The sequence below is a fragment of the Malania oleifera genome, chromosome 4 (assembly GCF_029873635.1).
Source record: "Malania oleifera isolate guangnan ecotype guangnan chromosome 4, ASM2987363v1, whole genome shotgun sequence".
Lineage (NCBI taxonomy): Eukaryota > Viridiplantae > Streptophyta > Magnoliopsida > Santalales > Ximeniaceae > Malania > Malania oleifera.
Genome location: NC_080420.1, coordinates 27,523,201 through 27,539,160, shown reverse-complemented (window position 1 = coordinate 27,539,160; position 15,960 = coordinate 27,523,201). Strand labels below are relative to the sequence as shown.

The 15,960-nt window shown below is 34.6% G+C and overlaps 1 protein-coding gene across 20 annotated transcripts in view; it reads left to right on the top strand.

The window, feature by feature from the left end:
• LOC131153153 (acetyl-CoA acetyltransferase 2-like) overlaps positions 1-15,960 on the top strand; it is a 57,733-nt gene that overhangs the window by 3,118 nt on the left and 38,655 nt on the right. For 6 of the 20 annotated variants that reach the window (XR_009136171.1, XR_009136174.1, XR_009136173.1 and 3 more), the window contains exons 7-16: positions 202-279; positions 364-429; positions 3,224-3,309; positions 3,789-3,888; positions 3,970-4,080; positions 4,161-4,202; positions 4,357-4,443; positions 4,549-4,634; positions 9,389-9,457; positions 11,365-11,500. Coding sequence is in view for 7 of the 20 variants with exons in the window: in XM_058105261.1 (XP_057961244.1) it covers positions 202-279; positions 364-429; positions 3,224-3,309; positions 3,789-3,888; positions 3,970-4,080; positions 4,161-4,202; positions 4,357-4,443; positions 4,549-4,634; positions 9,389-9,457; positions 9,725-9,779 (780 nt within the window). In the remaining 13 variants the exon portion in view is untranslated. Of the gene's footprint in view, positions 1-201; positions 280-363; positions 430-3,223; positions 3,310-3,788; positions 3,889-3,969; positions 4,081-4,160; positions 4,203-4,356; positions 4,444-4,548; positions 4,635-9,388; positions 9,458-9,724; positions 9,943-11,364; positions 11,547-11,614; positions 11,704-15,960 lie in introns of those variants that run through there. The other 14 variants (XR_009136177.1, XR_009136181.1, XR_009136178.1 and 11 more) reach the window with 9 other exon arrangements.

Here is a 15,960-nt window from a genome sequence, read left to right as displayed (position 1 = left end):
GTGAAATTGTTTTTGGAAAGATGACTAAACTTAATAGAAGAGTCAATTTCTCAATGCTGATTTTTGGTTTTATATTGTTGAGTGCAGTTTAGTTTTGACCTACCACATATTATGCATTAGTTTTTCTCTTGATGACCATGAGAATTCAAATTAAGCTCATGGTGTTGCTCTTTCTTTGCTATTATTATGGTGTTTGGCTAGGATGCTTATGCTATTCAGAGCTTTGAGCGTGGTATTGCTGCACAAAATGGTGGTGCCTTTGCGTGGGAAATAATTCCGGTTTGAACCCCTAATTCCATGGTAAATGACTGAAATCCTAGTATAGACAATTGTCAATATTAATTGATGATTCTATGCATGAAGGTTGAAGTTTCTGGTGGAAGAGGGAATTCATTGACCATTGTTGATAGGGACGAAGGTCTAGGAAAGGTAATGGAGTTTATAACTATCAAATTTTGAATTATACATTTATGCTCAAACGCTATCAAATGTAAATTTTCCAATCTCTAGGTTTTGCTTTGCATGATTAGGAAGTAGCTATGTCAAAGGGAAATGTTAAATCAACTTCTTTGTTGCAAAACTTTTGTAGTGTACATGACAGTCGTAACAATCTTGTCTACATGCTATGTAATTTTTGGCTATATAAATCATTTTTTGCCAATTTATGCGATTATGGACAATTTCTTTTGATAGATTTAGGAATATTAATTCTTACTTACTATTTCCTCCCAAGTTATTTTAGGTCTACCCCTACCCCTTCTACTGTCCCTCGCAGTAACTAACTCACTCTTCCTCACTGGCGCACTATGTGGCCTACGTTGCGAGTTTCCATACCATCTGAGTCGTCACTACCTTATCTTATCTTCTATAGGAACTACACCTAATTTACTGCGAATATGTTCATTTGTTAATTTATCTTTCAATATTATACCACTCATCCATCTAAACATTCTCATCTCGACAACTTTTACTTTTTGGATATTTTGTTTCTTCGTTGCCTAATATTCTGATCCATATAGCATAACTGGTCTTATAGTTGTCCTATAAAACTTCCTTTTTAAAGGTTGAAATTGTTTCTTTCACTTCACAAGCAGTTATTGGTCTTACTATTTCTTCCTTATCTCTTCATTTAATACCTTGCTCATTATTGAAATCTATCGTCTTTTCCCATGCCATATTCTCCTTTACTAAGTGAAAAAAACAGCGTGCATATAAAGCTAAATGCTATGGTTATTTGAATGCCCAAAACCAGTGCAGTTATTATAATCTTCAAAATAGTTGTTTTTATACCATCCTTATATTTTTGACATTCATGTCTGATGTAGAAGAGAATGGGAATATAGGAAAAGATAGAAATAAGTGAGAGAAAGAGAAGGAAGAGGTGAGAAGGGAGGCAAACAGGGCCGGCCTAACCATTAGGCGGCTGAGGTGTTCGCCCCAAATTTTTTTTTAATATAATAAGATATTTTTGGGGCCTTAATTCTTTTTTAAATTAAATAATGTTAACATTATTTATTATGCTCTCTTCACATACATTGACTTTCCAACTAACAAATAAATGAAATTGTATTTTAAAATGTAAAATAAATGCAATTTAATTCTTTTTTTTTTTCAAGTCTTATTGACTTCCCAACTAACAATTTTATTATGTTTCTAACCATCTATTACTCTCATCTCTTTCTCTTAGCCTCTCTAAAAAAATCTTTTCATCTCTCACATTCTCTCCTTCTCATCTCTCGGTCTCTCTATGATTTTTGCTCCGACTCTTGTATTCATCATCTTCAGGCCTCCGATTCTCTGTAATTTTCATCTACCCTAATTGTGATTTCAATGTTTGTGCATTATTTTTATATTATTTTCACTCTGATTTTTTTTTTTTTTTTTCTATTTTTTCTTAGATTTTAGAAGCTTTAAGGCTAGAGCGTTGTATCTGGCAAGAATCCGATATCTCTAAAGCCTCGCTCGCCGATCAATTTGCAATAATAATAATAATCAGGTTATATTTTTTCAATATATTATTTTTATATATTTATTAAATTTATTTTTATTTGTTTACATAATTTATCAATTTATAGTTAGTGTTAATTTTGAAATTTAATTATATTAACGAGAAAATATGAATCCAAATATGAAAAACGAAGAAAGAAAAAGAAAATATTAAGGGTCCCTAATTAAATCATTCACCTAGGGCCCCATATTGTGAAGAGCTGGCCCTGGAGGCAGAAGCAGGAAGAAGATGACGGAGAGGGAAGAGAAACATAATTCTCTAACACGCAACTATCAAATTATTTATATCCTACAATTAAATAAAACATTCAGTTACAAATTAATCCCCCCCCCCCCTTGGGGAAAAAACCTGAAATCAGTTGAACTTCTTGAGTAACTAAAAATTTGTAAATTAAAATAAATATCCTAATTTCTAATTTCAGAACTACAATATAAGCATCCAAAGTTCTCCATTGGTGGTTCTCCATCAAAATCCCCCTATTAGAGAAACTTGACCTCAAGTTCTAAAATGGTGCCTCCATGAGTAGGATCAAAGGCGAGCACACAGTGAAATCAAGAGGTGGCGTGAACTAGATTGCATTGTTGATAAAAAGGAAATGTCTTTGATCAACTACTACCAATGGCATGAGCTGCATTGTATTTTTAATGAATTATCTATTGATTTGATGAACTTCCAAAATATTTATAGTACACAGTTTTATTTTATTTTATTTATTTGTTTAACATTCGTTTGTGTTTTTTTTTTGGCTGGGGGGGGGGGGGGGGGGCTAAAAATTTGTTATTCTGAATGTCGTTTCCTTGCTTTTCTTCTTCTTCTTATTCTTCTTTAACTACATTGCATTGTCAATAAAAGGAAATGTTTTTTATGAACTATCAATGGCGTGAGCTGCATTGCATCTTCAATAAATTATCAATGTATTTGATGAACTTCCAAAGTATGCATAGTACACAGTTTGTTATTCTGAAGGTAATTTCCTTGCTTCATGTTCTTCTTCTTCTTCTTCTTGTTCTTCCAAAATAAAAAGTAAATGTCTTTGTTGAACTATCAATGGCATGAGCTGCATTGCATTTTCAATAAATTATCAATGTATTTGATGAACTCCCAAAATATGTACAGTACACAGTTTATTTTTTTTATTTGTTTTGTCATTCTTTGTGTTATTGGGGGGTATAAAATTTGTCATTTATTTTTTTGTGCGTATTTGTATCTTGCCAGTTTGATGCTGCAAAGCTAAGGAAGCTTCGACCAAGTTTTAAGGAGGATGGGGGTTCTGTTACAGCTGGCAATGCTTCTAGCATTAGGTACACTGTCTCTCTCTCTACATGCGCGCCTGCGCAATTATGCTTGCTGTAGGCATGCATGCATATGCTTACATTGTCTGTTTAACAATTGTCTAGGTAGCTATGTAATGTTTTCTTTATCATGCTCAATTGAATGATCTTTGTGTACTGTATCTGCAGACACGGACATGAATGTGACCTGGTATTGCCATATTTATATATTTCTAGTTATCCACTAATGTTAAGAGAAGTGATGCTTGTACTCAAATATGGTTTATGATTATTGTTTCTGAAGATAGGAAGAACTTTCGCTGAGGTTGATTACTCTCATATTTCTCCTACCCCACTAAATACAATTATTTATAAAACCAACATATTAGTGTCAAACCTAGGTCATGCTTCAAAACAAAAACTGTTCTAGATTTCTAGTTTTGTCATCTGTCTGGTCTCATGGAGCAACTCCAATAATTTGACTATGATTTTCTGCTAATCATGGACAGTGATGGTGCGGCAGCATTAGTGCTTGTCAGTGGAGAGAAGGCAACTAAGCTTGGATTGCAAGTGATTGCTAAAATCTCTGGATATGCTGATGCAGCTCAGGTATTATGCTCTCTGTATCTATCTTGATCTTGGATGGACAACTTAGGTAAATTGACTGCTAAAACAAGATTAGTTTTGCAGGCTCCTGAGTTATTTACAACTACCCCAGCCCTTGCAATACCAAAAGCTATTTCAAATGCTGGCTTGGAGGCTTCTCAAATTGATTACTACGAAATAAATGAAGCCTTTTCTGTAAGGAATTATTCATGATTTTATGATTTCAGGGGCATCTTATTAATTAAATAGGAGTCATAATTTTTCATGCTCTTTAGGTTGTAGCACTTGCCAATCAAAAGTTGCTTGGTCTCAAACCTGTGAGTCTTCTACTGCTTCTATTTAGTTATCTTTTGACCTCCCATGATCTAGTGTCCAGAAATTGAGCTGCTTTCAACTGCTTGCTTACTTACACTTCAACGAATCAGCTCCACTACATTAAAATTGTGTATATTTTTTTCCTTACAAATGCAGGGAAAACTCAATGCCCATGGTGGTGCAGTATCTTTGGGACATCCTTTAGGTTGCAGTGGAGCTCGTATTTTGGTCACACTGTTAGGAGTAAATGCACAATGCTGACCTCTATTTGTTAAATATACATAACTATTTTTCATGAGAAGGTTTTGCTTTGTGCGCTTTGTTAGTTAAGCCATATTGATGTTACAGGTCCTAAGACAAAAGAATGCGAAGTATGGGGTTGGAAGTATCTGCAATGGAGGAGGAGGGGCATCTGCCCTTGTTCTAGAGCTCATGTAAGCCTGTTATGTTAATTTTGGTCCGAGTCCCCTTTCCATTGGGTTTGCTTTCATTATATATAGAAGAGATTTACATAATTGTTGCCAGATTTTCAGCACATTTTCAACACCTAAATGCTACTAGATTTTCAGCATTATTTATAGCCTAATTTTCTACTATATAAAATCTAAATATAAATTAAAATATTTCAACTAAGTTATTTACAACCTAATTATCCTAAATTATATCTGTAACACCCCCCCTAAAATTGATGCTGGTAGATCAATAAGCATCAATTTTTCAACCCAGAACTGATGCCGGTGTTGAGAAAGAGCTTTAGTGAATACATCTGCAGTTTGATGTTTGGTGGAAATGTGAGGAAGAGTATTCACTTGTTTGTCAAAGGATTCACGTATGGAATGACAATCAACTTCGATATGTTTCGTGCGGTCATGGAAGATAGGATTAGCTGCGATTTGAATAGCACTGGTATTATCAACATGAAGAGGAGTGGAATGAAGCTGAAAAAACCCAATTTCACCTAATAACCCATGAAGCCATGTGATCTTAGAGCATTCGGAAGACATAACATGATACTCAAACTCAGTAGAGGACTTTGGAACTCTGTCTTGCTTCTTACTCTTCAAAGAAATGAGTGCATTGCCTAAGAACATGCACTAGCCAGTAACAGAGCGACGAGTATCCGCACATCCGGCCCAATTAGCATCACCATACCCAACCAACTGTAAGGAAGATTCCTTAGGAAAGAACAACTCGTATGTAAAGGTGCCTTTTAGATATCGGATAATGCGGTAGACAACGGCTAAATGAAGATGTCAAGGAGCCTGCATAAATTGACTAACTTGTTGCACAACAAAACAAACGTTAGGACGAGTAATCGTTAAGTAGTTCAAATTCCCAACAAGTTGTCAATAAAAGGATGGATCTGATAGAAGCTCGCTTTTCTCCTAACGAAGCTTAAGATTTACCTCCAAGGGAGTAAGAACAGAGTTACCTGATTGGAGACCGGCCAATGAAATCACTTCTTGCGTGTATTTATGCTGGTGTAACAACATATCAGTTAGAGTAAGTTGCACCTCAAGTCTAAGAAAGTATTGTAGGGGACCAAGATCTTTCATGTTAAAAGAAGCCTTGAGATGCTGCTGTAATTGCTTAATTAACTCAGTATCAGAGCCAGTAATCACAATGTCCTCAACATATACCAAAAGCAATACAATTCCTCCAGAAGTCTTGCGAAGAAAAAAAAGGAATCAAACTGACCGAGTAAAATGAAAAGCAAGCAAGGTAGAGTGAAATTTATCAAACCATGCACGGGGAGCTTGTTTCCGTCCATACAAGCATCGGTGTAGCTGACAAACCTCTGAGGAAGGTGTAGCAAACATGCCGGGAGGTGGAGACATAGATTTCTTCCTTTAAATCCCTATGTAGAAAAGCATTCTTCACATCCATCTACTGAAGAGACCACCCCTGCTTGTAGCAAGTGCCAAGATAGTCCGCACAGTAGTCATTTTGGCAACAAATGCAAAGGTCTCTTCATAATCAATACCATACTTCTGCCGGTTCCCAAGAGCCACGATACGAACCTTATATCTGTCCAGTGACCTATTAGACCGAAACTTGACTGAGTACACCCATTTACAACCAATAGATTTGACACCAGAGGGTCAAGTCACAAGATCCCAAGTGCGATTGTCTTAAAGAGCTTGGATTTCTTCTTGTATGGCTTGTTGCCAACATGCTTAGGTGGTTATCTGGGTATATGAGTGAGGAAAAGAAACAGTGTTGAGAGTAGTAGTAAGGGAGGTATGAGGAAAACCATACCTATCTGGTGGATGTGTAAGCTAGGTGGAGCGCCAAGGAACCGCAGAATCAGATGATGGATCAGTGTCTAAGAGGGGCATTGAAGAATGGGAAGGACGTTGATGATACACCACACCTGGTTTAAATCACTCAATAGAAGAAGACACATCATCAAAAGCGGGAAGAAGAGTAATAGGAGTATTAGAAATAATTCCTTGATTGCTCCACTCTTGTATCCATAAATATGCCTAGTCTTGTCTTCTTTTTCCTCGATTAAAGTTACTTTCCAATAGAAATCACTAGCATCAGTCTGTAGGATTCTTTTCCTTTATCACGAATCTGGAGTGGTGGCAAAGTTGTGGCCACTGCTTTGAGTGATTTAATCGCTTAACTTGAGACTTAAAGAAATATTGATTTTCGAAGAAAATCACATTTCGGGAAATCCGGAATTTGTTTGCATGAGCATCATAACAAACAAATCCTTTCTGAGTAGGACTATATCCCATAAAGGTACATGTGATAGACTAGGCAGCAAGCTTCTGATGCTCAACAGGTGGTAGATGAACAAAACAAACACACCCAAAAGTATGAAAGGATTGATACTCAGGAGATATGCCAAATAATAAAAAATAGGGAGAATCATAATTTAGATTGGTAGTAGGCAAACGATTGATCAATTAGACAGTAGTAGATAAAGCTTCTAGCTAGAACTTAGAAGGTACAGAAGAATTAATCAACAAAGTACAAACAATATCTAAGAGATGACGATTCTTACGCTCATATACTCCATTTTGTTATAGGGTATAAAGACAAGAACGCTGGGAAATGATCCCTTTTTGTTGAAGAAAAGTCTAAAAAGAGTGAGACATGTACTCTTCCCTGAGTCAAAGCATAAAGTTTTGATACAAATACTGAACTGTGTCTCGACAAGCGCAAGAAATTTTTGAAAGATAGAAAACACGTCAACTTTAGAGTGGAGAAAATATATCTAAGTGAATCGACTATAATCATCAATAAACGTAAAAAAATAACGATACTGACCATGAGAAAAAACAGGACTCATACCCCAAACATCAGTATGCATAATCTCAAAGCAATTCGAAGCATGACTACCATGCATAGGAAGAGGTAAAGTTTTACTTTTACCAAGACGACAAATAGCACAATCAAAAGATGCAAGAGAAGAAGAAAATGAATCTTTAATACCCAAAAAACCATGTTTCATTTGAGTCAAGACAATAGAATTAGGATGACCTAATTTCTTATGTCGTACTTCATTATTATTGGTAGTAGTCATACAAGCAAGAGAAACAATATTAGGAATAGAAAACTGTAAAGGAAATAAGTGTCCCAGTTTAGGCCCCTTCGCGATCACCGTCCCCAACACCTGATCCTGTATAAGACAACCACCACGGGAAAAATGAACATCATAGTTATTATATACCAAATGTCCAATAGAAATCAAATTGGTAGACAATCTAGGAGAGACAAAAACATTGCGAAATGAAGAGCCCAAATTACCAACAACAGTAATTTGAAGAGTACTGCCATAAGCAATATGAATATTTTGCATGTCCTTATACTTACGAACACCATAGAGACTCGTCATATTACCAGTCATATGATTAGAAGTGCCCGAATCAACAATCCAAGAAGTTGAGTTAATAGTCGTACCTTGCAAACCTAAGGTTGTAAAAGCAGACACAATCATCTATTGGACCATTGCTGGTGTAAGAACAGACGAATCAGAGCTTACATTGGGTGGCACATAAGAAGAAGAAGAGGACTAAACAGTAGTTTGAAAAGCTTGGGATTGGCAATTTTGAGGCCGCACTCGACAATCTTTGATGATATGACCTTCTTTCTTATAGTATTTACAAACTTTCTTAAGACAGTTGGGAGCAATATGACTAAGCTCCTTATAACTGTAACTTTACAACTTGTTCCTCCCTCTCCCTTTTGCTGCATATGCTACATGCACAACCTCAGAAAATACCTTCTCAGAAGTCATACCCATTTGAGTGGATAATTACTGTTCTTCACGCAATAAATCTCCTAAACAAATATCCAAAGAAGGAACTGGATTATGGTTCAATAAACTTGCTTGAACAGACTCAAATTCAAGTCGAAGTTTCATAAAAAATTGATCGCATTGACTCTTAGCATGAACTGCTTGAAAAGTCACGAGTGTCGTAGGGGAAACCTTAGCATGAACAATAGCAGAATACTCGCTCCAAAGGTTAATAAAACCAGAATAAATTTGTTTAATAGGTAAATTACATTGATTGTAATTATTGATTTCCAACTCCAATTGGAACTTCCGAGCACTGTGATCCTTTTTTTTTTTTTTTTTTATCAGTAAAGATCAAATATATTGATCAAATGGATATATATAGTATACACTGGGCATACCCAAGCAAAGGGGAAGCCAAGCCCCCAACACAGATGTAAAGCAATACAATCAAAAGGCTAGCCAAACCAACCACCCAAAGTAAACCAAAAGGTTACATCAAAAGCCTACGAAGGCCAACAATAAAAATAGAACAACCGAAAGTGAAAACAAGCATTCCAAACCTCAATCAATGGAGTACAATCCATATTTATCATATACAACTCTAAAGGTGTGACTTTGAATCACCTTAATCAAGTCTACAGGTTCAATGGATTTGTCCTCAAACCTCCTTTTGTTTCTGAAATGCCAAAGAAAGTAAACAGTAACAACCAAGCAAATCTTCTTTCCTATGGATTTTATCCCCGTGCCCTTTGCTTCCTTATGCAACCACTTCAAAGCAGCTTTCAGGGTTGTCATTGCTCTAGTTAACCCCAGCTAGGGTCGAATAGTATCCCACGTCATTTTGAAAAATCTGCATTTGAAAAAGATATTGTTAGCCTTGGTGGCTACATAATCATAATTATGTTTTGATGGTATTAACCTATTTGTTATTCCTAGTGTATTCCTATCTTTGCAGATCGTGTTAAGTACAGGTTCAAGTGACAAACATGAAGTATTGGATCAAAGGTAAAGATCAGACTGAGTAGACATTCGAATAGGAAAGATCAAATGGACACTCACTCAAAAGAACTCAAACACATCCAAGGAAGCTAATGTAGAATTATATGTAATAAGGAGTGTTTGAGGTAGTATCTGTTGTAACTCTGCAGTTTTGTTTCACGCATGATTTTTGAGCAAAAGTTGAGCAAAATGCATATGCATACTAGGACACAAGAGTATATAGAATTTCACTAAGTCACAAACTTAACACGCATGGTTTTCAAATTGGTGAAGGTTCTTGGTAAACCAAATTGCAAGGCTTCTTGGTGAACTTTGCGGCTCTTTGTGAGCGTTGTGGGATTTGTTCCCACGTGAAGGCTTTTGGTGAGCGTTGAGGGATTTGTTCTCTTGTTGTAAGGCTTCTCCGCCAATAAGGAGTTTATAGTGGATTGTGGAATTCTTGAGTTGATCTCAAGACATGGACGTAGGCTTGGTACCAAACCACGTTAAAATACCGGTGTTGAACTTTCTCTTCTCTATACTCTTTATTTCATATCTTGTGCGTGATTTTCATTTCATTTATTGTGATATAATTGCTTGCATCTTGTTAAGATTATTATTTTGTAGAGAAAAGTGAAAATATGTGAAAAATCCATTCACCCCCCTCCCTTTAGACTCTACTTCCGGGCCAATAGAGATGATCAATAGTTTGAATCGTGATCTTGGTAGTAAATATGATGGAGATAATCCCACATAGCTTGGGCCATAGTAAAACAACGAAGATTGGTCACAAGGTGAGACTCAATCGTCCTTAATAGCCAAGAGGCCATCTTAGCATCATTGACTTTCCATTGTGCAAATTCATTTTCATCAGTGGGAACTTGAGCATAACTATCAATATAATTTGATAATTTGCCCCTTTCAAGAATATTTTAAATTGGAATTCCCATGTAGGGAAATTCTTTCTATTAAATCGAACAATAGTATTTTTACTATTTTCAATAGACATGATAAAAGGGACTAAAAAAATAAGCTCAAGCAGTCAACCAAATAAAAGGCAAGTCTAACTCAAATCAGGTCCAATTCTAAATAATAAAAGGTCCACGGAAAACCAGGTTACAAAATCCTAGCTGAAATAAAACCTAGATCAAACATGGAAGGCCCAGATCAAACACAGAAGCCTAACTCGAAATACCTGAAGTGGTCGACCACCACATAGCCACCCATAGAGACTGTCAACAGCCACAAAGATGCCCAACCACCATGAGAAGAACACTGAGATGAGTGGCCCGCATCCATGGATAGCATGCGCAACTAAAAAAAATTTTGGCAGCCCCCAACAAAACTCAAAACCACCAAAGTGGACACCATAGAGAAGGCAGACGCCCACAAAAAGCAAGAATGAACTTGCTTAAATCGAGAAATTTTTTTTTTTAAGAACTATGAGAATTGAACCCAGTGATTAAGATCAAAATGTCGGAATCAGAAGAGGGACTTAGATATCATGTTAGATTACCACTTTACCTAAAAGCTTAAGTTATTAGGTTGTGGGTCAACAATGTATATCAAGCTTCAACTAAATTATTTATAGCCTATTACACACTTGGTAAGGTTCATAAGCACTATTTAGCGACTCCATACACACGTAGCTTCTATTGTATGACTCTTAGACCGGCAAAATGTGTTTTTCTTTGCTTAGATAGTCTTGCAAAATTTATGAGATAATGACCAAAAATATATGTGGGCATTTTTTTGGCAATTGCACCCCCCCCTCTCCTACACACACACACGCCAAAAAAAAAAAAATACAAATTCAATATTGAGGGATTATTGAAGTGAAAAAAAGAAGAAGAAAAAAACCAATAACAATCTATTTGTTTTTGTAATTATTATTCTTGGATTGTCAACATAAAAGAATTTTTTGCATGTTGCAGGCCAATTGCAAGGGTTGGACATTCTTTGTTATGAAACTAGCTTCTTCATTTATGTTGTTGCAGCAGCTGGAAGTTGTACAATAATGTCTTCCTGGTTTTTTTATAACTTTACTGCCCTGAGAAAGGGTGTGTTTAGGTAAATGTATTTTATATATATATGAACTCTATTTTTTGGTCTTTAATAATCTGTTCAATGTCATTGCATTCCAGTATTTTCTTTCCCTCTTGTGTTTATATTTATGTTTTGTAGGTCCCATCTCACTCGTGCAATAGACATTCTTGAGAAACATGTTTCCCACTTGATGCAACACCTTATACTCACAGATATTGCAAGTTATGGTATAGCATGCTCCCAAAAGTGCATTAACCTAGTTGCGTAGTTTATTTGAGTTATTCGCTCCAAATCTTAACCTATATGTCTAGTTTATTTGACTTAGCCATTCTAAATCAATATTGTGTAGGCATGTTGAATCGAAAAATTATTTTAAAAGTTAATACTTCACCATTAAGTATCGCAAAAAAGAAAAGAAGAGTTACCACCCATGTGGTATAGGTTGTCGCCCCGAAGCGACGCGCCGTGTCGGCGCTAGGGTACGGTATCAAATATGCGAGGGTTCCTGCATCATTCTGGACGTGGGCAGGTAAATATGTTAGTTCAGGAAATTAGGATTAGATTAGCAACTTGGAATATAGGGACACTTACGGGTTAAAGTATAGAAATTGTGGATACAATGATCAGAAGAAGAATTAACATAATTTGCCTTCAAAAAACTAGGTGGGCGGGGCAGAAAGTTAGAAAAATTGATAAATCAGGATTTAAACTTTGATATACTAGAAAAGAAAAACATAAGAATGAAGTAGACATTATTACAGACAAAAACTTAAAAGATAGCATTGTGGATGTAACTAGAGTAGGGGATAAAATTATAAAAATCAAGATGATATTAGGAGAAGAGGTACTAAATATCATTAGTGCTTATGCTCCTCAAGTCGGCTTAACAGAAAATCTTAAGAGACAATTTTGAGAAGATATGGATAGTTATATAAGACATATCAGGGACTAAGAAAATATTTATAGGAGGAGATCTAATCGGATACGTTAGAAAAGATAATAAAAATTATGAGAGGATATGAATATGGAAACAAAAATGAGTTTGGAGAGATGATCTTAGACTTCGCTATGTTATATGATTTTAGTATAATAAATACTTGCTTTAAAAAGAGAGAAGAACACTTAATAACCTTTTAAAGTGGATAAAATAGAAGTCAAATAGATATATATTTTTTTTAAACTAGGAGGGTAGATCGTTTATTATGCAAAGATAGTAAAGTTATTTTAGGTGAAAGTCTAACCACACAACATAGTCTTAGTGTTAGATATACGTATTAAAAAATGGAAGAAAAAGGATAAAATAAACCAATGTAAGAGAATTAGATGGTGGAACCTAAAAGGAGAAAATATAATAAAATTTAAACATAAAATGATAAAAAATGGTGATTGGATCATAGATGATGGGATAGATTCAAATACTCTTTAGAATAGATTAGTTAGCTCTATTAAAAAGATAACAAAAAAGATTTTAGGTGAATCAATGGGAAGATTCTCGAATAACAAAGAGAGTTGGTGGTGGAATAAAGATGTACAAAAAATCGTAAAGACAAAAAGAATTTGGTATAAAATGTGGCAAAAATGTAGAAACAGAGATAACTTTGAAAAATATAAGGAGGTAAGAAAAGATGCAAAAAAAGCCGTTAGTAAAGCTAATTACAGATCATTTAATAGTTTGTATGATATATTAGGTACAAAAGAAGGAGAAAGAGATATATTTAAACTTGCGAAAGTTAGAGAAAGGAGGAGTAAGGACTTAAGAAATGTAAAATGTATAAAAACTGAGGATGATATTATCTTGGTTAAGAACGAAGACATTAAAGAAAGATGACGAAGTTATTTTAGTAAGTTGTTTAATAAAAATCAAATAGAAGGCTAAAACTTATAATTGTCAAATGAGGAAAAGACTAAAAATATAAGATTTATCCGTAAAATTAGAGTTAATGAAGTTAAGTTTGCACTAAAAAAGATGAAAATGGGAAAAATATGAGATCAAATAACATCCCAATTGAAGTTTGGAAATGCTTAGGTGATAATGAAATTATTTGGTTAACTAATTTATTTAATACAATTGTAAAAACTAAGAAAATGCCATATGAATGGAGGAAAAATACTTTAATACCTATATACAAAAATAAATAAGATATTCAAAATTGTAATAACTATCGTGGAATTAAACTTATAAGTCATACGATGAAATTATGAGAAAGGGTAGTTGAATAAAGATTAAGGTTAAAAACGAAGATCTCAGAAAATTAATTTGGTTTTATGCTTAGGAGATCTACCACCGAAGTTATTTATCTTTTAAGAAGATTAATGGAAAAGTTTAAGAAAAAGAAGAGGGACTTGTATATGATATTTATTGACATTGAGGAAACATATGATATGATACCTAGGGAAGTTCTATGGTGGGTTTTAGGGGAAAAAAAAAGGTGTATATAGTAGGTATACAGATGTCATTAAGGATATGTACGATGAAGTAATGACTAGTGTAAGGACTATAAATGGAGAAACTGGAGAATTTCCAATCACCATAGGTGTACATCAAGGATTTGCTTTGAGTCCTTATCTTTTTACTTTAGTGATAGACCAATTGACTAAAAGTATTCAAAAGGAGGTTCCATGGTGTATGTTGTTTGCAGATGATATTATATTAATTGAAAAAACTAGGGACGGAGTAAAGGTTGAGTTAGAATTATGGAGAGAAGATTTGGAATCTAGAGGCTTTAGGATAAGTAGAAATAAGATAGAATATATGAAATGTAATTTTAGTAATGATAGGAGGAATATTGGAGACAAAGTTAAACTTGATGATGAAGAAATAAATAACATTTATAGATTTCGATACCTTGGATCTATTATGCAAGCTGGAGGAGAAATTGAAGATGATGTAATGCATAGAGTTAAAGCAGGTTAGGTAAAATAGAGATGTGCTTCAAGTGTGTTCTGTGATCGTAGAATATCCTTAAAATTGAAAGGAAAGTTTTATAGGACAGCTATAAGACCAATTATACCATATGGATCGAAATGTTGGGCGACGAAGAAACATAATATCCAAAAAGTAAAAGTTGCCAAAATGAGAATGCTTAAATGGATAAGTGATATAACATTGAAAGATAAATTAAGGAATGAACATATTCGTGGTAAGTTAGGTGCAACTCCTATAGAAGATAAGGGAGAGACGACTCAGATGGTATGGACACTTGCAACATAGGCCACATAGTGTACTTGTGAGGAAGAGTGACTTAGTTACTGTGGAGGGTAGTAGAAGGGATAGGGGTAGACCTAAAATAACATAAGAGGAGATAGTGAGTAAGGATTTAATATTCTTGAATCTATCAAAAGAAATGGTCCATGATCACATAAATTGACGGAAAATGATTCATATACCCGACCCCACTTAGTGGGACTAAGGCTTGATTTTGTTGTTATTGTTGTTTATGTTCTAACATCAAACACAATGCTAATATATAAAACAAGGGTTTAGTGACTAGCAAGGTGAATTTACCCAATTCCTTTTGGAAGAATAGCCTTAGGTGTACAAAGTGGTCAATGAAAATCACAAACATCATTAACTGCATAGTGGAAAGCAAAAACTTTGGTCTATACATAAATATAACAATCTAGTGCAAGGCTATTGAACGGATTAAAAGAGCCACGGTATAACGTTGTGCAATTGGTCAATACACTGAATTTGGTGAATTAAGAGAACTCATTGAAAAAATTTGGTTGACCAATTATTGTAACTGAACCAAACCAAATTTTAGTGTATATTCAAAGCCTTGACCACTGTACATTACTTGGATTAATATGGTTACTCAAAATTAACTCACACTAATAGGTACATATCCCATTTTTGCTGTATTTTTTTTTTCGCTAAGAAAAATATTTTCAAGAAAAGATGAACACAACAAGAGGAGAAAAGGAACCAAAGCAAAACAATAGAGCAGAATGTGCAAACAACAAAAAACCTACAACCAACTAGAGAAAATGGGAACAATTCTAGGGAAGTTGAAGAACACACTTAGAACCATACCTCTCCTTCACTGGGTAGATTAGGCGAATGAGGGTTGTCACGCCCCGAACCTAGCAAGGGTCTAGGGTGAGACTTTCTATAAAATTTTTGTAGCGGAAGTAAATAAACCTTAATTATATTTATTACCAGAGTGCTAATTACTTTATTACATCAATATCTCTAATATTAAAATAAACATTTTTAAAAATTCCAAAACATTATAAATATGTAACTAATTTAATATTGATCCTAAATAACTCTTTTTAATCCCACCTATGCTTTTACTGCGCAACTCTGATTTTCAGCACGATCTTCAATCATATCTGTAATATGGAATGATGATTGAGGTGAGATGACGCTCAATAAGTAAATGTTAGATTATTATCAACGTGTGGCAAAATGAGCTTTACAGTGTAAAAATTCATTTAATAATTTAACTGTTAAAAACTTCATTTGAATAATTGTAAATCAT